Raw genomic sequence first — 21,796 nt, forward strand, 5'->3', positions numbered from 1 at the left:
CTTTCATTTTTAGACATTCGTCCTTTATTACCTTTGATGGAAGATGATAAGGTCAGGGAATACTTAAGTAAACTGGACATATAGAAGTCCATGGGCCATGATGGAATTTACCCACAAGTGCTGAGGGAACTGGCAGGTGGAGAACAGGCTGACAGGAACCTTGTGAAGTTCAACAAGGAAAACTGCAAAGTCCTGTACCTGAGGAGGAACAACCCCAGGCACCAGTACAAGCTGGGGTCTGAACAACTGGAGAGCAACTTTGCAGAAAACACCCTGGACGTCCTGGTGGTTTCCAGGTTGATCATGAATCAGCAATGTGCGCTTGCAGCATAGGTGGCCAGTGCTATCCTGGGCTGCATTAGGAGGAGTGCTGACAGCAGGTCGAGGGAGTTGATACTTCCCCTCTGCTCAGTAGTCGTGAGGCCACAGGTGAAGCACTGGGTCCAGTTCTGGGCTCCCCACTACAAGAGAGGCAGGAACATACTGGAGCGAGTCTGATGAAGGGCCACAAATATGATGGACTGGAACATCTCTCCTGTGAGGAAAGACTGAGAGAACTGGGACTGTTCAGCCTGGAGAAGGCTCAGGGGGATCTTACCACTATCTGTAAATACCCAAAGGGAAGGTGCAAGGAGGACAGAGCCAGGCTTTTTTCAGTGGTGCCTAGTGACAGTGCCGGAGGCAATCGGCACAACCTGAAGCACAAGAGTTGTGCCCTCTGAGCATCAGAAAGCACATTTTTTACTATGAGGATTTCTGAGCACAGGTTGCCAATGAAGGTTATGGAGTCTCTATCCTTGGAGATATTCAGAAGCCATTGAGACATGGTCCTGGGCAGCTTCCTCTGGGTGGCCCTGCTTGAGCAGGTGGTTTGGCCCAGATGACCTCCAGAAGTCCCTTCAAACCTCAACTGTTCTGTGATTGCTATGTCAAATAATGGGAAAGAAAAACAATTAAATTTTGTCCCAAGTACAGAATTCTTTCTTGCATCATATGAATGTAGATGATATGGGGCTACATTAATTTATTTTTGTTTATTCTGTTGTTACTTCTAATTCTGGCAGAATGGATGGAGATCTTACTCTGTTCCTGTCAGGTCTATCATACAAGTCAGTTAACTTGTTCTCAGAATTTGTCTCCCGACTTTTAACTCCTTTCTCATTCATTAGAGCTCAAATTGTCAAATAGAGCAAATGATTTTTCTTTGCCTGCCCAACCTGACTTTATTGTGTGTTGAAAGAAAACTACCCTGCCTAAGTTTGTTTTGGTAAAGATGTCTTGAAGTGTTCTGTATGTTTCAAGTGCTTGGAATTTCAAAGGTGATGAAGCAGTTGTGAAAAAACAGCATCCCACTGAAAGCATATAATCCAGATTTTTTTTAAGTTAATGCTGTAATTCGCACATTTTAAGGAGTTTGGATTCCTTTGGCCAGTCTGTGTACTTTTTTGATGTGTACTTGTATTGTTTTTAGATGTGGCTGGATATATGACTTTACTGTGCCAGTTTACAGCTTAAATAAACTTTATTTCTGTGCATGAAATAGAGTGTTTTCTGGCAGAGTCAGCTTACGTATTATTAGCCTTTATAAAAGCTACAGTTCAATGTCTTAAATTGAAGAGGACAATATACTAAACACTTAAGCTGTTTCATGTAAAATGCCATTGAATTTGTTTAATAATGTATGCTCATTTTTGTACAACTCTACAAGTTATCTGCTTTCTAATTATGAAAGATTTTATGTAATTTAATACAACAATAATTTCTTATCCAATTTTAGGTAGAGGTGATATTCTATGACAGGCTCTGTGTGTACATTGTGACAGCCTTACTAATTTTGAATGGAACTTCTTGATAACCAAACCTGCCCTTCTCAGAAGTTTTTTATGTTCTCTCTGTCCTACCAAAGACTAGAGATAGTGACAGTGATCTTTTGCCCTTTCCATGTAGACCATGGGCTGAGGAGCTCTTTGTGTAAGCTCTTCATTCGTGCTCTAGAAAGCCATATTAATGTCATCATTTTTTCCCTTATGTTTGACCATTCTGGGCAGGAGTAGGATGAATTTTGGAGCTGCAGAACAGAAGGAGACCTGAATTTGAAGAGAAAATGACACCATTGGTCCAAAAGATCTCTGTCCATGTCTTACCTGCCTAGTAATAAGTACATAGTGTTTTGATTTTACTGCAGTGTGACTGGCAAGCTTGTGGAAAGCCGGGAAACTTGGCAGGGTGTTTCAGCAGTGGAAACCGACTCTGTAGAATCTCTGTCATTTCTTCCTGCCCACTGGTTTCTCTGGTCTGAGATACGTCGTTGCCAGAGGTAACCCTAGCATTAATGTTGTGGTGGCTTCACTGTAAAATTGCCAAAATAGAAATTCAGTACATGGTGGTTTTTGAGATCTCTAGTATTTCTGAATGTGATTAGGCAGGTGTCTGTCATTCCTTTCTAAGGCACTCATAAGTCAAAAAGACAGGAAAAATCTCGGCATGGATTGTCACCACTCTGTTCAAAACAGTTGGAATAACCTGGCACTCTTACAATTTTTATTCTAGGAAGATGCTGTAATTGGTATCTTGAATTTACCCTGCTAAGTGGGTTGCTGAACTCCCTGTCCTATTTAAAGTAGTTCTGACTCCTAGAGGTTGTTAGATTAAAATGCCAGGTTTATCAAGCAATGATCTCTTGTTGTTAGACATCACTGTAGTATCAGTATAGCTTGAGGATTTTATTAGTTACATTACCACAGCTTCTGAAAACCCTAGCTGCAGATCCAGAAGTCCATTGCCTTAAGTTGTACAAATATAAGACAAAAGAGAGTTTAAGCAGTTTGCAATGGAAGTATTTGGCGAACAACAGTAGATGAGTACCCGTGATGTGTTTTGTGTAGTGAATACAGTTAGACATGAGCCTGTCTGAAGTTTAAGTGCTCAGATAAAAAACAGCGTTGGCCTGGGTGTTACACAAGCAGCAAGCAGGATGTTCTTTTTGTGAGTATAATGCTGTCCTAGTGTAGCTGTATGTTTTCCAAGGTGAAGTTGGCATGTATTTATCTATATTGGCACCCACACAGAATGTATGTATGCATCTTTGCCTATCCTTTTCCTTGGTTAGATGTGGTCTATGCAGTATGGCCTAACACATTTCTTCTTCCTGGTTCTCCTTCTAATCTACTTCTCTTGTTTTTCTCAAGGAACTGTAATGATTTAGACTTTTGCACTCAGGCTGTTAAGGCCAGCTTGTGCTTTATTTCCCCATTCTCCCAAGGGTGGCTGTAATTATGTTTGTGTGAATGGGTACTTCAGGATTCTCTTCTACTGTTGCATAGTTTATTTTTTGAAGGTTATAGCATGCTAGTTTAGATCATGCAGCTCCTCTGAATGGTAGTAGGTATTTTTTTCTGATCTGCTATCCTGGTGTCTGCTCCTGCCTGTCCATGCTCAGATCAGTGCTGTCGATATGCCACTAAACTATGAAGACAGCTGGGTTTTGCAGGAACAGTGAGATTTAGTCATATTTTCCTTTTGTGCACCAGTTTATTACCAGCTATTTATTAAATCTGATGATTGCAAATCTCGAGAGGCTTTTTACAGGTTGGTAGGTTGGTTATTTTTTGTGTTTTTTTTTTTTTTGTGTTTAAAGCTTTTAGAAAGCAGATGAAAGGTAAAGCTGTCAGAAGTGTGCTCTAGGCCTTGGGAAGGATTTCAGTCCACTCTGAAAGAAATATATTAAAAAATGTCCCTGAGCTAAAGGCTCTTTGTTGTGAAGTATCCAGGAAGTGCAAAGGAGGTCACTGCTTTCATGTACCTGGGGAACAATAGCAGATTTTTTTTTTTTTTAAATTATCTGGGTTGTTAGAACTGACAGTAAATAGCAGAATAATTTGAAGAGTATTTTGAATCCTATCTCATTATTGCACACTTTGAGAAGGCAGGCATGAGGGAACCTTTCATGTCTCAAAAGAAACAACTTTTTAAAAAATTTAAAAACCAGTTTATAAATTCACTGCTGCTTTGTTTTGAGATAAGCATTTTATGAATGGTATAGCTACTTTTCTTGATGACTGTGCCTTTCACAATGAGTGTCTGAACTGAGCCTTTTCCCTTTGAGCAGAATTTCCTTAATAATACTAGTTGAGAAGACTGAAAAGCAGAGCTCCTCAGGTTGTATACAGTTGTAATTAAAACAAAACAAAACACAACCCACACTTTTGAAAACGAGATTCAAGGTGCTGTATGCCGCTGGGCACTGCAAAGGCGATGCCTAGGTGTCTATTAGAAAAGCTCCCAGAGTAACTTCCTACAAAATGTTATTGTAGCTCAAAAGATAAATGTTTGTTCTTTTCTGAGTCTATCACCAGTCTTAGATTTAGAGGAGTATTCAGCTTCCTGATTTTAGTTCAGCTTGTGATATGGGTGATGTGAGTTATTTTTGGACCACACTCCATAAGTAAATGCAACTGGATCCTGCAGGAGCCATCAAGAAGCAAGCAGCATGAAATTTTGAAGTAGTTTCGTAAATCTTCATCATGGAGGCTGTGTCACATTTGCTTGGATTAAGAAGGTGACTATTTCGTCCAGTATATAAAGTCAGATTATAAATGAAGTTACAAGTTCCTAGCTCGCGTGTCCTCATCTGCATCTTGGTATTGTGGTTCTCAGTAATGCCTGATTTAGTCCTTTACTGATTTGTATTTTGGTGTTTTGTGTTTTGACTCTGTTCAGCACTCTCAAAATCAAGGATTTGGATTGGGAGTGAATTAGAGAAATAAAGACATCAGACAGATAGCAAGCCCTCTAATGTAGTAATGTGTTTGACAGTGGCCAGTACCATTTCCTTCAGACCAGTTCAGATACCTCTGTGGAATAAGGTGTGCAGAAAAGAACTGACTTTGTTTCATGCAGTTAGTGGTTTTGTTGTACCTTACCACCTGTTCATATCATGTGTATTTTTCATCCTATTTAGTCTAAATTTTGCTTTCTTTGTGTTTTTTTTTTCTTTAATGGAAAAGTAGCTGTCATGTTTTCAATACTGATGCAAATTATTTTGTAGTAATTTGATGTGTAACTTTTAAAGAAGGTTCTTAAAAGTTAATGTAAGCGTGAAATATTATTGAATAAATTTCATATTCATATGAAATTCCATTTTATAAGTTATATTATTTTATTGTCTGTGCAGTCTTGGTTTCAAATGGCACAAGCATAAGGGAGATTAACATAGCTCAGAACACTGTGAATGTTACTTTTTGTGCTGTTACTGTATGGCATCACATGGGGGTGATCTCTGTTGGAAAATGTGCATTTGCAGTGTGATGTTGAAATTAAGCCTCTTGTTTGATCCAGTCTTGGAGGCAGTTCCTATCCTGATGGTTTAACATAAGCACAGTTTACAGAATACATTGCATTGAATAGGTAAATCTGGCAACTACGACTTCTTTTCTGTGGACCAGTTAGAGTATATGCATAAACAGAGTATCATCTCTTTTACCTGTTTTTGAGTTTAAAAGATGAGGTTCAAGTCTATTTCTGTCAAGTCTATAGGAGCCCAGAAGCACACCAGAAGTTGAATTCTCAAGAGCAGTTAGTATGTTTCAGTATCACAGTGTTTTCTTTCTTTAAGCATTTGAAGGAGTTCCAAAGTACATGTTGCTTCTATTCCTAAATAAATATCCAGCAAAATTTACTTCTGCATAAAACCATTACCTTCTGGGTATTTAAAATGTTAAGAAAGATTTGGTAAAATGTGCATATGTATATATTAACTTTTTGTGCCAGCAGCTTAAGTCTGTCATACAATTTAAGAATTATTTGTTTGTTGCTGTAATGTGTATTAGTATAACTAAGGTGACAGAGTGTGCTTTGCATGTAACAGTGTGTGTGCTCAACAGGGCCATGATTTAACTGGCTCTTAGAAGTTTGTTGTCATCAAGTTACATTTTAAGAGTAATTTGTACTGTATAAACAGATTTATTTTTCAGCGATACATGCATATTAAAAATCCCTCATTTTTTTCAGGTCCCTTTACAGATGTAGTAACTACAAATCTTAAACTACGAAATCCATCAGATAGAAAAGTATGCTTCAAAGTGAAGACCACAGCGCCTCGTCGATACTGTGTGAGGCCGAACAGTGGAATTATTGACCCAGGATCATCTGTTATCGTTTCAGGTAAAAACAAATATATGCAGTTGGAGGTTAGTTGTTTTTAGGCCTTTCACGAAGTTCTCTAGTGACTGATCTTAGAGGCTGTTTGAATTGTGTCAGCTTTTTAAAAAGATTTTATTAAAATAAAACTGTTCCCCTTCATTAATGCAGTATCAAGTTGATGTTGAGCTGCAAAGATATATGAAAAATCCTCTATACAAAAATACTTGTCATTCGTAACAGTTACCTGCAGCTCTTCATGGAAGGAGAAGAAGAAAGCTGGAAATGGGCAGTGACAGTAACAGTACTTTTTCTTCAAACTACTATATTCATTCTTATGTCTTGAAGTAGGGCATTGCTTGGCTGCTCCAATGTGTTTAAAGTTTAACATTCGACAGCTTATTGCATTAATAAAAAAAGTTATTTACAATTGTAGACTAGTTGTTTTGACCATGGTGTTGGTTCCTGAACTCCACTGTTTCATAACTCTTCCATTTATCAGAATAGTATAGGTTGTGGCAATCATTAAATTGCTTTTCAAAACTATATTTTCTGTTACTTTAGGTAGGTGGAGCAGTTTGTAGCCCTTAAATTTGAAAAATTTAATACATGTCACTATAGACACACTCCTTATTCTAGTTTTATTTTTTGGGTGAGGGGATTAAGAAAAGAATCCTTACTTTTCAGCAGTGTGAGCCCTGAACTGAGATGATGTTGTTTGTTTGTTTTTCGGTTGGTGTTTTGTTTGGTTGGTGTTTTTTTTTTCTTCCATGAAACTCCATGTAGGTTTGACTTACATACTTCATTCTAGCAGTTTGGAGAATTTTGATAGCTGGATGTATAGTGATCTAATCCTGTACTGGACTGTACAGTGTCAAAAAGACCAGGTGTTAGTAATTGTGGGAGCAGACATTCTCAGGAAGACAGGAAAAGACTAGGTATCAGTCTTCTGATTTAGTGAATAGTTTTCGTAGGTCATTTTCCTGATGATTTTGAGGTAGAAGTCTCCTGAATAAAGGGGATTCTCAAACCAGTGACAAAAAAAGATGAGAAACTCTATTTCTCTGGACTTAGGGTATTTCTCACCTTGGAGAGAGGGGAATCCCCTTTTTGTAGACTGTGCTCTTATAGGTTGTAGAGGTCACAAGCAATACAGGTGTGAACTCCTGCATCTCTGAAGTCTAGTAAGCTGATTTTTGTAGAAACCTTGGAGAGCTGTTGCAAAGCAAAACAGAAACATGAAGCAATCCTTGAAGAGGATTCATATCCTCAATTCACATGCATATCTTTATACTCTTTGGGAAGTTTAAAAGAAGCTGGAGAGCTAGCTTCAGGTGATACGTTCAAATCTTGCAAAGAATAACTCGGGGAAAACTTTGTATTTATGATTGATTGAAACCTTAGAGTAACTTTCCTTGTAGGAAAGAGACCGGTTTTCTGATCCAATATGATCTGTAGAACTTCAGTATTGCCTACTCTGTGTGGTCCAGCATCTTATGAGTGAAAGAGCATTTTACTGAGAATTGATTCAAGTAGTTGAAAGTCTACTTTATTTCCATGTTCAACTTGCAGCCATTTTGTCTTAACTGTGTATTAGATCTGGTATCGAGGATCTTTCCTGTGAGTAGTCATACATCATGATCAAGATGTTGATCACAGGGAATTGAATAGATGGAAGTATTCCATTTGTCTATTGTAAAGTGTGTTTCTGTAGTTACAAATCATCATTTTAATGCTTTGAATATTTCCATTTGGAAATGAGGCAATACTGGAGCTGTAAACAATATTTCAGCTTCAAGTTCACCAATAAAGGGAAACAGTATTGTACTGCTTGACTCTTCAGTTTGTGTAGCAGGGAATCTTTGATGTCCCTTTTTCTGTGTTACTGGATTCTCCTGCAGTTATTTGGCCACTGTAGCCCCAAGATGCTTTCATGCGCAGTTATTTAGTTACAGTGACTCCGCAGTGCTTTTCAGAATTAAATTATCTTCCCCAAAGTGTCAGCTTCATCTTTTTGTTTCTAAGCGTATAATTTCTTTTGCGTCACTTGGTAAGGCAAGTGCGCAGATAATTTTTCTAGTGACCCACTTTGTTATCTCATCAATCTCTCAACTGAATATTTTCAGTGCTGACTCATCTTTCATTTAATTAAAAATAGATTTCTCTCACATTGTTGTGCAGAGAGAAATCACCATAGGATACCGTGATCTGAAACTCTATGTTCAAAGCTAAATGTTGAGATAGTGTTAGCTGTCTTCAGCCTCTATAATGCATTGTGCTGATTTGGCATCAGCCCAGTTTTTAAATTCATTGGTGGAGATGTGATTTAACAGTCATTTTAAGGAAGTCTGTGGCCATTTTTATCATTCAGTTGTGAATCACTAGGTAACCTTTTCAGCCATGTTTATACATTTTTTTTCCCAAAATACTAATTTGGTAAGACTCATTTTTCTTTACCTTGGTGCCTCAAGTTAACTATTTATTACTGTATCAGGTATCACGTGTTATTAACTTGTTAGTTACTTGTTGATGTTTCTTTTCAGAATATAGGGTGCTACTCTTCCTCCTTCACAGCTTGCTACTGTTACTTGTTACTGTTCTCCCTTCTGGTTTTCAGACCCCTTTAAGATTTATTTTGTGGAGAGAAAGCCCTTCTGTGTAGAAAACCTAGGCCTATTAACAAGAGGGTTGCTTTCGTAGCTATTTGTTGCAGTTCCCCTGGAAGTGATCTCTAGACTACTCAGGGATTCCAAGTGAATGTTGAAAACTGTGGCTTTGTTTATTCATGAGATTTTCCATGATTACTTAAAACCGTGAAGAGCTTGAAGAGCTCTTTGAACTTGTGGACTGCCTTTTCCTGCTGCTTCTTGATACAGTCACATTTTCAGCTGTTACTGAGTGGCTGAAGAACATAAAGTTATTTAACTAGTTACCCAAGGATTTTGCCAGCATATGAAGAAGTTCTTTGATGATGGAAAGCTTGCTTTGCTATCTTTCAAGTTACTCCATCTGTTCCCTTGGATTTAGAAAACTGAAGTACTGCATGCTGTTCAGTAGTCGGTTGATGGAACAATTCTTAGCGATAAATTGCTATAGCATCTATACCTGGAAGAATCATTTAGTTTGATCAGTTACGTTTTGGACCACAGTGAGACCAATGATTAAGGAAACCTGACTTTTAAACCTTTCTAAATGGGATTTTTTGAAAGCGTGTCAGGTACTGCAATTCCTTTATATGCTTTATTTGTGAGATATATCTGATTGAGATTATTCACTATGCTGTATGTAATATTTAAGGGAAAAAAATAATGAATGAGAACCATCCTGTAGCAAACACCTGCAACTTGTAACTGGTATTTAAGGCCTGAATGTAATTAAATTTAGAAGTAACTGTTTTTCATAGATAGTAGTGAATTTGGAAAGGCCAAGTTAGTAATTACTATACTGTACTTAGTATTTTATAAATTAATGCACTTCAGTCCTACCATGAAGAATTTACTCTGTGTGAAGGGAAGCATGTTGAACTATATATCCAATGAAGATTCAGAATTGTGGCAAATATAATTGAATTGTTGAAAATTGCAACGGTATCGGAGTCTACAGACTGAATTGATTTAGAATATATGAGAAGGCTGTGCAGAGCATACAATGTGGTGTTCTAGCTAAGTCAGTATTTCTGCTATAGCTTTTTCGCTCTAAAATATGTAAATATACAGATACCTGTTAAAAGGACTACATAAGTGTTTTTTTTTTTAAAATATCTATCTGAAACTACTTCAGCTTCTCTCTTACTTTTGTATATTGATAGACTGAATTGGAATTCCCATTCTGTGGAAGACAACCATATGTACACTTAAAACAATTTATCTCTACAGTTCACTCTGAGTCTTTATCTTTTGGTAGGCCAAGTTGCCAGCGTACCCACATACACATATTTAAATATAATTTGTGTGGTCCTGTACTGCTGTCTGGAGTAAGGCAACTAATTGTCTCTGAAAGGAGACAAGGGAGTAATGTGGTAGTTTGTTTCAGCATCCATACCAGACAGACAGTATGGTTGGAGGTAGGCTCTGTTGGTTGTGTGTCCATCTCTTTGCATAAGTAGTTCCCCAACACTACTATAACAACTATTGTTTATTCAGGTGCTTCTGCAAACCCTTATATTATACCTCTGGATATGCAACTATATCCTATGAAAGTTCTAGTCTCCTGATCTGTGTTATAGATGTCATGTTATTTCAGTCCCTTTGAACTAAAGAAACCACACACAAAATAGTGATGCCAGGGTGACCTGGACAACTACTATGTGGTGTAAAAACATACAGTCTGCTCCTGGATGGCCTTGTACAATTTGGATACTGTGCTTCTGTAATTAAGGCTTTCATTTAAAAGTATTTCAGTGATGTAGAAATAATGGAGGCTGTAAATACTGTCAGTGAGATACTTTTTTTTACTGAGCTTGTACACACTTCAAAAGAATAACTTCAGAAACATGAGTGTCCATTCTTGACCAACAGAATTTTCAATTTTGGAAAGCTGGAAGTACAGTAAAATGGCTGTCATTCAGAAAATCGGAACCTCTTGCATACTCTGCCTTTGGTACTTGTAGCACACACTATGTTGTGTCAAAAATGGTTTCATCCAGAAAGTTTTTTTTTTTTTTTTTAAAATCTGCATTAGAGTATGCTGAAACCTGAAAATGCAGAGAGAAAATACATAAGATAAAATGCAAGGAGCAGGTATTATGAGTTTTATTTTAATATCTCGCTTAAAGCTGCTTTTTACAGGGAATTAGATTTTGTATCCCATCTCTCTGTCTTCACTGGTAAAATGCGGTAGAGGCCCCAAACTTTCCATAGTATTAAAGTGTGTACCTGGATTTTGGAGTACTTTTGGACAAATGTTAACTCTTAGACTGGATTTATGGTTAAGAATGTTAAAACCTGAATAAAATGTGTTACGTAGATATTACATAACTAATCACTGTAACTCGTTTGTTTGTTTTAAGAGCTCAATTTGAAAATCTTTTAAAGATGGATTAATATTATTAAAGCCCTGGGCAACATTACCTCCTATAATAACTGTAGTTTGAATGAAGTATTTTAGTAGTTTTGCACTCAGATTAGATTAATATACCTTTAGAAATAAGTTGAACGTGCCCCACTGCTTGGATAGATGAAGGTACTATGGCCTACCTAATGTAGTTGTTTGGTTGTTATTTTTTGTTTTTTGTTTTTAACCTGAGTAACTATTATGTGTGTTGCAGTTCTTTTAATCTTTGCATTAACTTAATCATAAAGTGTGTTTATTCTAAAGGAAAGTCCTGTGGTGTATACTTGTTTTGTTTTGTCTGTCTTACAGGAGCTGTTTGTTCTTACTTGTATATGAAATGTCTTTTAGCTATAGTAATTACAGAAATAATAATATCAGCTAGCCAGATCTTTCCTCTCAGTACCTGTTGCCATAGTGTGTATCTGCTCTGTTTTCAACACTACCTTTGCATTTTAACATTCAGTGTCTGTTCAGTGAGAAACAAATCTAAAGTGCATAGCACCTTTGTTACAGTGATTAGCTGAAGAATCACAGATTTATGCTTTATTTTTTCTTTTGAACAGTAATGCTTCAGCCTTTTGACTATGACCCAAATGAGAAGAGTAAACACAAGTTTATGGTACAAACAACCTATGCACCACCAAATATTTCAGATATGGAGGCAGTGGTAAGTAAAAATGGGGTAAAATTACTCTTCTGTATTTTCTTTCCTTAAAAATTGAGGTTTAAGTGTAAATGAATCCTGGTTTGGAATTTGGTTTTTGAGAAGAATTTGATTTTTTCTCTGAACAAGTATGACTTCCATAAGTGATTCTGGGTTTTTAAACAAAATACAAGCTCAAGTCTTAGAACTTGCCTAGTGAACTGGTTGAATGGAGATAGTGAGTCTAAGGTAAGGTCAGTTCAGTGTTAAAATATGGGCATGTTTGATCTTATATGCAGCTAATCTGTAGGGGATAAACAGGTAGTGTATAACAACAAGCCTGAAGCTGTTTGAAATGGGTACATTTGGTCTAAAAAGTGTTTAAGTGAAATGTTGAATGGGATTATAATGAATGAAAACATTTGGAAGATAATTATATGTCTCTCTACAAGACCAAGTAGCTAAACATAGCACAGATGATGGATTTATTTTGTTTTAATGGAACATGTGGTAGATTCAGTTCTTGGGGAGGATTGGTCTGATGAAAGATCCAGAAAGAAGAGATTTAGGTTTGTGCTTGTTAGTTCTGAAGTAAGGATACCCGTTTCTGACTTTACAAGCTGGCAGCAGTGGCAAGGAAGCCTTTGGCTGTCAGAACACGCCCTTTAGGATGTACATGGGCTCCCATAAGCGTGTATATTAAGGTGGAGGGGAATGATACACAGGCTTTTGTCTCTAGAGACTGTTTCAAGGAATGTCCAAGTTTAAACAGGTATATTCAATCTTCACTCAAGACAAAGGAGGAGAGGGGGGAACAAAGGATAAAGATGAGGTTTTATGAATCACTGAAATCCACTAGACCTCTGCAGGTTGAGATTCTGTCCACTTATATGAAGGCAAAGACTACTGTGGCATTGCTCTTTGCTGGCAACAGTTAGATTTTGTTGTGCTTTTGAAACATGTAGCTAGAAAGTTAACATCTCCCTTCCTTGTTGGTCTGGTTTACTTTTTATTAATATGCTCTGATAGCTTTTGATTATGCATGGGTAGTGAAGCATAACTATTTGGTAACGTTATAAAAATACATTTTAAATAACTGCTTTCTCAGTGTGTTCAATATAGAATACTTAGAAACGGATCTTGCAGAAAATTGGTAATTGTAGTTATAAATTATTGTAAAACTAATGCCACTGAAAAAAGAACAAAAAAAAAAAAAGGAAGGATTATTCTAGTCTGTAAGACCTGCAATTCTAAGGTAACTTCAGAGGATCTATTGTTGGAAGAATTGCCAAAGACTTCAGATGAGTCTCTGAGCCTAGAGATTTAAGGCAAACACATGAAGTGTATGCTTTGAAAGTTGATTGTCAGTTGAGCGGAGAGACTCCAGTTTATTTCACAATTATTGAAATATATTGATAGCCATTAGATTAATTTACTTATTTATTTTAAATAAACGGCTTTGAAAAAATCTCTAGGCCCGAATTGTAATATATGATGCAGTAAAAGAAGGTACTGGTTAAAAATCTAAAATATGAAGAACTGAAGAAATTTACTCTGGAACTAAATATACAGTCACTAACAGGTGTCTTTCAATCTTTTGTTTAAAATGGCTGCCTCCAAGACAGGACATAAGAAGTGCATTTACCGAGGAGTGATAGAGCAAGAACTTTGTTCTTAAACAGACTCAGAATATTCTTTTTCCTGATTGTGTGTTAAAGGAACTGCTGTATTGTTCCCTCCCTATCCCCTTACAAACCTCTGGATCCATCCTTGCATTCAGTTTACTCATTTCCATTTCCAGACTTTAATTTTACCATTTCTAGCTTTCATTACTTCGCACTAGTCAAAGTGAACAAAAAAACTTTGTTTAGAAGTAAGTCTGAAAGTTGCAGCTAAGGTGAGGACAGTATTCAGCTATATAGGAGGCAAGTACTGAGAGCAAGCTTATGAACTGTTCATGTATTTTCATGTGTCTGGCATGTTATGTAACTGTATTAATTGTTGTTTTAGTGGAAAGAAGCAAAACCTGATGAGTTAATGGACTCCAAATTGAGATGTGTGTTTGAAATGCCCAATGAAAATGATAAACTGGTAAGTAAGAAAAGAGTAAGAAACTATCCTACACTGACATGTAGGATCTCATAGATTTTTTTTTTTTTTTTTTTAAATCTATTTGATGTGTTGATTAAATGGATTGTAGGAATTTGTACTAAATCAAACAGACATAGAATCATAGAACAGCCCAGGTTGAAAGGGACCTTCAAATACCATCTGGTCCAGCCTTTTGTCAGAAAGGGAGCACTCTGTCCAGTCACATCTTAGAAACCTCCAGCAACGGAGACTAGTACCAAAAATTATTATCCTTCCGTTATTTTTATTATTGATTTGCTTTAGCATTTTATTGCTGTCAGATTAAAAAAAAGAGAATCTTCAATACTGCATACAGTGACAAGTGAATAACTTCTTATGTTTTTTAAAGTATTAAATGCTTTTCAGTTTTAAAAATTTTGTTTCTAATTCAGCTGAGTTAGAAAAGGAAGTACTGATTAGAAATGAATTCATACTTTGGGAGACCTAAATGTATTTTTAAGGTAATGGTAAAGACAAATAAACAACAAAAACAAAACAATCCCATTACCTCTTTAGGGCCTTTGCCTTCAGTATAATGTTGTGTAGGTTTGTGGTGGGTTTTTTGTGGGTTGGTTTTTGTTTGTTTGTTTTTTGTTTTGTTTGGTTTTGGTTTTTTGGGGGTTTGGTGTGGCGTTTTTTTGAGGTTTTTAGGTGGTGTGGGTTTTTTTTTGTGAAGGATAATTTATGAGATGCAGCTTTTCATTCACATGTAAGGTGGCTAAGTGTGTGTTAAATGCTAAAACTGTAAAGGTTTTATTATCAAGGCATTTATTTGGCTTCGTTCTGTGTTTGTTTTACCTTCTTGTTAAATTACCTCTTAGATATTAGAAAAATTATACTTGTTTTAAATTTTATAAGATGTATAATGCAGTGAGAGAAATGTAGTGGATTATACTAAAGTACCTCCTTTTGTACTTTCTTTGACATCTTCCTAGTATTGACTGTACATAATATTTATATTTTTCTGAGTAGCAGCCTAGGGTGGCAAAACCCTGCTTTAGCAGTTGATTTAGTCAATGCCTTAAACCTGGCAGTGAGAAATCTGCCAAATCCTGAGGGTAAGCCTCACCTGCTACCTCAAGATATTAGGTAGCACCAGGATACAAATATTTTGGTCCAGTGAGCAACAACTTCTTTCATATGCCTACCAGCCATAGCTGGAAGATTGACATGAAGAAACCAGTCAGTGAGGTCAACAGCAGAAGGAGGCTTCCTCCAGAGAGATAAGTCTCCAGTGAAATTCCAGTGCTACTAAAAGAATTCAGTTCAGCTAGCAAACCAGTTAAAAAAGACCCAAACAGATCCCCATCTGCTTACTCATGATATATATATGTTGATCTTTTTAAATCCAGTTAGGACTACCTGTGTGGAGTAGCAAGATCTGTCTCTTAGGCTGTCGATGGCTGCATTGCAAAAAATATAAAATACAAGTAGATGCTGTAGATTAAATAACTGCTACTTGCATAAGAATTAAAGAAATTCTTGCATCTTTTTTTAGTTGCTTTGTTTTTACATAGATGTATTTACCTTTTAATAGATTTTCTGTTAAATGTAGTACTTACCTTGGACTACTTTGGTTATGAAAGATGCATTATGGTGGTGGTCTAAATGACATGGTTTGTTCAGCCTGAAGAAGAGACTGAGGGGAGACCTCATGTGGTTACAGCTTCCTGACAAAGGGAGAAGGAGGGGCATGTGCCAGTCTCTTCTCTCTGGTGACCAGTGACAGAACCCAAGGGAATGTCAGGAAGATGTGCCAGGGCAGGTTTAGGTTGGACATTAGGAAAAGGTTTTTCACCCAGAGGGTGGTGGAGCACTGGAACAGGCTCCCCAGGGAGGTGTCACAGCCCAAGCCTGACAGTGTTCAAGAGACTGGGCAACGCCCTCAGACACACGGTGTGAACTGTGGGGTTGTCATATGAAGGGATGGGAGATGGACTCGCTGTTCCATGTGGGTCCCTTCTGACTCAGGACATTCTGTGATTCTATGACATAGCTGTGTAGCTAAGCAAGTAGGAATACAGAAGTCTGAATCTTCATATTGAGCTGTTTCTGAGTGTATATCAATATGAATGCTGTGTTTTTACAAATGGTAACCTGGGCTATACAGTTGAATCAATTGTATTATAAATGTCTACTGAAGATCATTATATATTTTGATCAGAGCTGTGGAAACTGGATTTTTAATTTTATTTTTGGCTTTGATACAGCTTTTTATGTGACTTTTCATTTGTATTCAAAATTTATAATGCTGTGAGACTGAAATTCCTTGTTTGTGCGATCACTTATTTTCCTTTAGTAAGAGGTGCTGTAAGTGCAAAATGTTTTTACCATACATACTTCATATTGGTTGGTGACACAACCTGTTTACTTTTTACTTTGTTTTATTTCTTACCATTGTAGGATTAATTTTTTCCTTTTATTTTTTACCCTCAAGCTCAAATGCTGTTTATGGTATTTTATGCCATCTTTTGGATGCCTGCTGGATCAGTGTTAAGCAGCTAAAGTATTAATTTTCATCTCAGTAGCATGTAGTACCAAATGTAAACAGTGCAATCTTCTCTTTTTAATATTTGAGCTAATCAGAATTGAACTGATAATGGACGTCTTTGTTCAGATTACTGTAAATATAAGCTTCATTGAACTAGATTAGTAGCTGGATTGTTTCAGTTTTAAGCTGTGGATAATTTTTCTCTAGGTAAGTAAAATTCTCAAGTCATTCTTAATATTTGTAGAATGATATCGATGCAAGCAAACCTGCCCCAGTACTGAATACATCTAAGCAGGATGGACCGATACCAAAACCACATAGTGTTTCACTTAATGATACTGAAACAAGGAAGCTAGTGGAGGAGTGCAAAAGACTTCAAGCAGAGGTTATGAAGCTGACGGATGAAAATCGGCACCTGAGAGTAAGTTCTGCTTCCATGTTTATATAGAAGTGGCTTCACTCTTCTTGATTGAAAGGTCTTGTTTGTAATTAGGCCAATAGATATGTATTCCAGAAAGTAGGTACAACTCTTAACATGCTGGAATTGATTTCTGATATGATTTTATGGTCCTGTGTATACTGTATATTTTAAACTCCTTAGTGATTGAGACATTGTGATTGTCTTGGATGAAGCTACATAATTTTCATCTTAACTGAAATGGTGTAATTTAAGGTGGTCTTAATTATTTTAAGTCTCAATTGGAGATATGGAATTAGTAGCTTTTAATAGAAGTGCATTATTATTCACACTTAAGAATGAGTAAATGAGATCCAAAGCAATAACATTCTGTATCACAAAATATTAGTGAACAAAAAAATTTACCTTTTATGTAAAGGTGTCATTTCAGCAACCTATAACTAGTCAATATGTGCCTTTATGTGATTTTCTGTATGTTTGCTTTTGGGTATCTGACAGTTTCATTGACCATGGTAGCCCTATAAAGAACCATGGAATAATGATGTTTCCACACCTGTAATTCTGGTGACATTGGAACATCCGGAGAAACACTATACAAAGGAGATGTTTTCCCTTAACAATAAGGAATTACTGGTATTTAATTCTGACACATTTTAAGTAAAGGCTGGATTCTTTGTTGTGCCCAGCAAGAATTTCAGAATCTTTCTTAAGCAGAGCATGGAGAGAGACTAGTGGATTACTTGTCCTTATTTGAAATGTTATGGTTTGCTGTGTTCATATTTTGGATTTTGTTGTTGTGTAATGTTAATTTTTTTTTTTTTTTAACTTTGAGTGTTCACCAGTAAATGTGGCCTTTGAGTTCAGTTTTTACAATTGTAAAGAAGATGTGTCCGTAATCTTTTTCCATCTATGTTTTTCCACTCCTCAGGATGAAGGCTTGAGGCTCAGGAAGGTAGCGCACTCGGATAAATCTGGATCACCCACAGCTTTGGCCCTCAGAGATAATGGCTCTAATTCTCTTCCTTCACTTCTTGTTGTAATTGCAGCCATTTTCATTGGATTCTTTCTAGGGAAGTTCATCTTGTAGAAAGAATGAGTAAGAGAAGCATGCAAAATGCAGCTTCCTTTTTTTTTTTTTCCTTGCCAGAAAAAAATTTGTTTACCTACCACTTCATTGGTAGTATGGCCTAAGTGGCCATTTTTGTGTACAGCGTCATAACAGGCTTTGCCTTTAATGATCTCGCACGGTTAGAAAACACAACCTAAAAAGACAAACTGTTCGGCTACTGGACAAAATTGTACATTAAGTCATCAATAGCAGGTGTCAGTTGCACAGTCAGTCCTTTATGAAAATTCATAAATAAAGAATTGTTCTTTCTTTCTGTGGTTTTAATAAGAGTTGAAAAATTGTTCAGAGTCTTGTAAATGTTATTTTAATAATCCTTTAAAATTTTATCTGTTGCTGTTACCTCTTGAAAAATGATTTTATTAGATTGCTAATCCCACTCATTCAGGAATATGACAAGAGGTGTACTGGGGGAAATGGTGCCTCTTACTGTGTAAATTTTCTCCTTACCTTACTTTGCTAATATCATGGCAGAATTTCTTTCTTATCCCTTGTGAGGCATTGTTGAGAGTTCTTCATCCTTACGATCCTGTCCCATAATATTTAACATTACAAAAGAAATAAAATTGTTAACAGATTTTTCTGCTGGGTAGCTTGTTTGTGTGTGTTGTGCTTTTAGAAGGGATTCCTAACAAGTTCATTGCTCATGGTAATTTGCTACTTGTAACAAATGGCTATTTTGAAGTTTATTTGCGTAAGTCTCTGGCTTAGACTGTTGTGATTGAGGCTTGGGGAAAAAAAAAAAAGGTTTCCATTCCATTTGTTTAAAAAAGTTAACTGTTTTCTGGCAGCTTTCAGCAACAGAGAGGATGATTATCCAACTTGTTTTGGGTCAGAATAATTTGGATATCCGGCAGGTACAAATACGAGACATGAATGTGTTCAGTATACTAACAATTTGCTTGGATTGTGCAGGAGAGTGATAATCAGCCTTCTGTTCCATCTTTGGATCTTCTGGGTGTCTTCCAGGAGTCAACATTATTCTTTGATTTCATAAGGGTACTTAATTCACATATACTAACTTGGTTTATAATTCTGTTTTAGCAGATATTAAAAAATGCAATTTGAATGATTCAGACACCCATAACGAATTCCATGGTGCAGAAGAGTTGGTATTTGCTGAGTGAGCCTCAGTTGCTCACCTTTTGAAAACGAAAATAATTTTTTATGCAACTCTTGGGAGATCTACCTGTGTTAACCATGTACAGCTAGGTTTTAAAGAATGCATTTTTGAGGGTCTGAAATGCTTCCCTGCACTTAATCTTATGTCTTGCCTCATCTCTGAATATGTCATAAAAACAAACAGTAGTATTGGAACAAAATATTATCTGTACTTCTGACTAAGCATAATCCAATACAAGGAATTACTTGTAAACTGAAAAATTGCAGAAGAGGTATACTCCTGTAAGCAAAATTGTGTATGCTCTTGGACAGCTTGACTTGATGTGGTGCAGCTAAGTGTGTTAGACCTTGGTATATGCACACCTTATGTAGCTGAGAAAAATGTTCTAGAGAAGATGTACGTTATCTTGGTTGCCTTTGATTTCTAGTGTGTTTTTTTTTAAAGAAAACTATAATTGCATCATGTTCTATCATTGCTCTCTGTGATAAACTTTTTTATAAAGTCTTGCATATGTGCAAGGAAGATTATGAAGAAAATGCAAATACTGCTTATCTTTTCACTTAAGCATGCAAGCACAGATGTTTCCAATTACTTGTTCCAGTGTCTTCATTTGAGTCTCCTTCCATCCCAGTGACTGGAAAAACTATGTTAAGGTCTTGATTAGTTTGGTCCCGCTGGTTCAGAATGGTGTAGTTCTCCTAATTTTTTTTCTCTAAAAGAACATTGCCACGTCAAAGTTTCATAGCCTGTTCCAAACTGATTATGTGGAAAATAACAAAAGCAATACTCTGCAGGATGTCGTTTGCTTCAGACAGAGCAGTCACTCCTGCATTGAAGGGTAAAAAATAAATAAAAATAATCCCCTGGAAGAGCTTAAGGTGCTTACAGCATAGTGTATGGAGGTTTTCAAGAGTAACTAGCACTTTCAGGACTTGAGAGCAGAAAAAGGAGTCATTGCTCAATGCAGCTGACTCAGGTTTTGATGTCTGGCCACAGAAATATGGTAAAAATAACAACGAAATCAGATCGAAATAACTTGTTTCATAAATAACAACCAGGTGGTGGTAAAACTTGGTAATGTTTTAAGTAAAGTCTTTGAAGTGAAAGTGTGCAGCAATCTCGTCACGAGTATACTTACTAATGGTATAAAGAAACTGTCTTGGTTTCCAGTAATCCCTTCATAGCTGTATATAAAATGTAATGCTAAAACTCTTTTGCTCTCAGGAGTCACTTTGGATGAGATCAACTGTATTTGGTGAATTCTGTAATATGGATTAAATTGTTTGTCTTTGTTCCTGAAATGGTTAGAACTTCTTGCTTTGTCTACCTGCTTACTTGTGTATGTAAGCGCAGGGTAATACAGTCTCTCCACTGCTCCTGGTGATACGATCAGATGACGAAGCCCATAAAGTCTTATGAGGCTAAATGTGTAACTTCAGTTATATATGCATTGCAGTTGCTCTTCTGATTTCTTGAAAAGGCAAGATGGAAAATGTATACATTATCAAAGTAGTATTTTAATTTTTTTATGAATATAGCACTTTAAAAAAGGGTAGTATGATGGTTCAGGGGAAAAAAAAAAGCCTAGTTAAATAGAAGATGTAGATTCTGTAGTAATTCTGGGCACCAAATTTAACCCACTTAAAAGATATGTATGTATGAAATTCATTTAAGAAAAAGTTATTTGTATCATGCACAAGTTTTTTGTGCACTTCTACTCATTCTCTAAAAGCTGTTGACAAACACTATTGCCAAGGCTTGCATGTTTCTGCTGCTATAATTGAAGCCGATTTGCATATAAGAAGCAACCAAACACTAGTTTGAAAATTCATTGTCTTCTTGGGAAGAAGGAGGGTGGAGGTGGAAGATGACATTTTGCCAAAGGGGATAAGACAAAGTCAATAAGCAAAACTTATCTTTCAGGCCTTCTTTAAAGATATTAAAAATTGAAGTGTTAATAAACCATTAAAAATGTAGTAGTGTCCTTTTTATTTTGGAGCTTTTCCCTGACTGTGTATGGTCTGTAGGGTACTGATAGTGGATAGGTGTATCTAGTCCACTTTGCAGGTGGTGTGGCTTCCCTGCTTCTATGTACTGCTAGTAAATAGCGTGAAACTGCCTTGGATGAAGAATCGGTGCTGAAGTGAAGAGCAGGTGCCTGAATCCAGGCAACACTGAAGATGCTGATGGTTTCTCAGATTTATAGTAGTTGTCATGACACAGTTTCCTGTTTGGAGTCCCTAGGTATTTATGCTGGAACTAACTTTCTGGGGCAAACACTTACTTCGGTCTTTGGCAAAAGACAGAATACAGAACAACCCTAATAAACATTTACTATAACATTGGAATGCCCTGTTCTTCATGTTTATTGGTGGGATAAAATTCTGTAGCTTGTCTTTTTAGCCATGTTGCTTTGAAAGTAACAGTTCACTGCTTTGCTTTCTGCACTGATTCCTGTTGAGCACCTTTGTGGTGTAGTTCTTGGGAGACACGTCCTCACTGCTGCCAGGGAGACTCTGTTTTTGCTGATCTTGAGCTGCTGTGGCAGCTTTGGTCTGGTGGCACGTTTCAGTGTTGGACAAGAGGGGGAGCTAAATGCAGGAGTCAGTTTTCACACGGGTTTGAGCACCTGCAGGAAGAACTGAAACTAGTGGCCATGAAATAAGACCCCTTCC

The 21,796-nt window shown here is 36.7% G+C and overlaps 1 protein-coding gene across 1 annotated transcript in view; it reads left to right on the plus strand.

The window, feature by feature from the left end:
* The window catches only part of VAPA (VAMP associated protein A), a 32,638-nt gene extending 11,403 nt beyond the window's left edge, over positions 1-21,235 (plus strand). The window contains exons 2-6 of the mRNA XM_080340689.1: positions 6,010-6,162; positions 11,754-11,857; positions 13,844-13,924; positions 16,699-16,875; positions 17,801-21,235. Coding sequence (XP_080196815.1) covers positions 6,010-6,162; positions 11,754-11,857; positions 13,844-13,924; positions 16,699-16,875; positions 17,801-17,959 — 674 coding nt within the window. The 3' untranslated portion in view covers positions 17,960-21,235. The remainder of the gene's footprint in view (positions 1-6,009; positions 6,163-11,753; positions 11,858-13,843; positions 13,925-16,698; positions 16,876-17,800) is intronic.
* The last annotated feature ends 561 nt before the right edge of the window (positions 21,236-21,796 follow it).

The sequence above is a fragment of the Nesoenas mayeri genome, assembly GCF_963082525.1.
Source record: "Nesoenas mayeri genome assembly, chromosome: 2".
NCBI lineage: Eukaryota > Metazoa > Chordata > Aves > Columbiformes > Columbidae > Nesoenas > Nesoenas mayeri.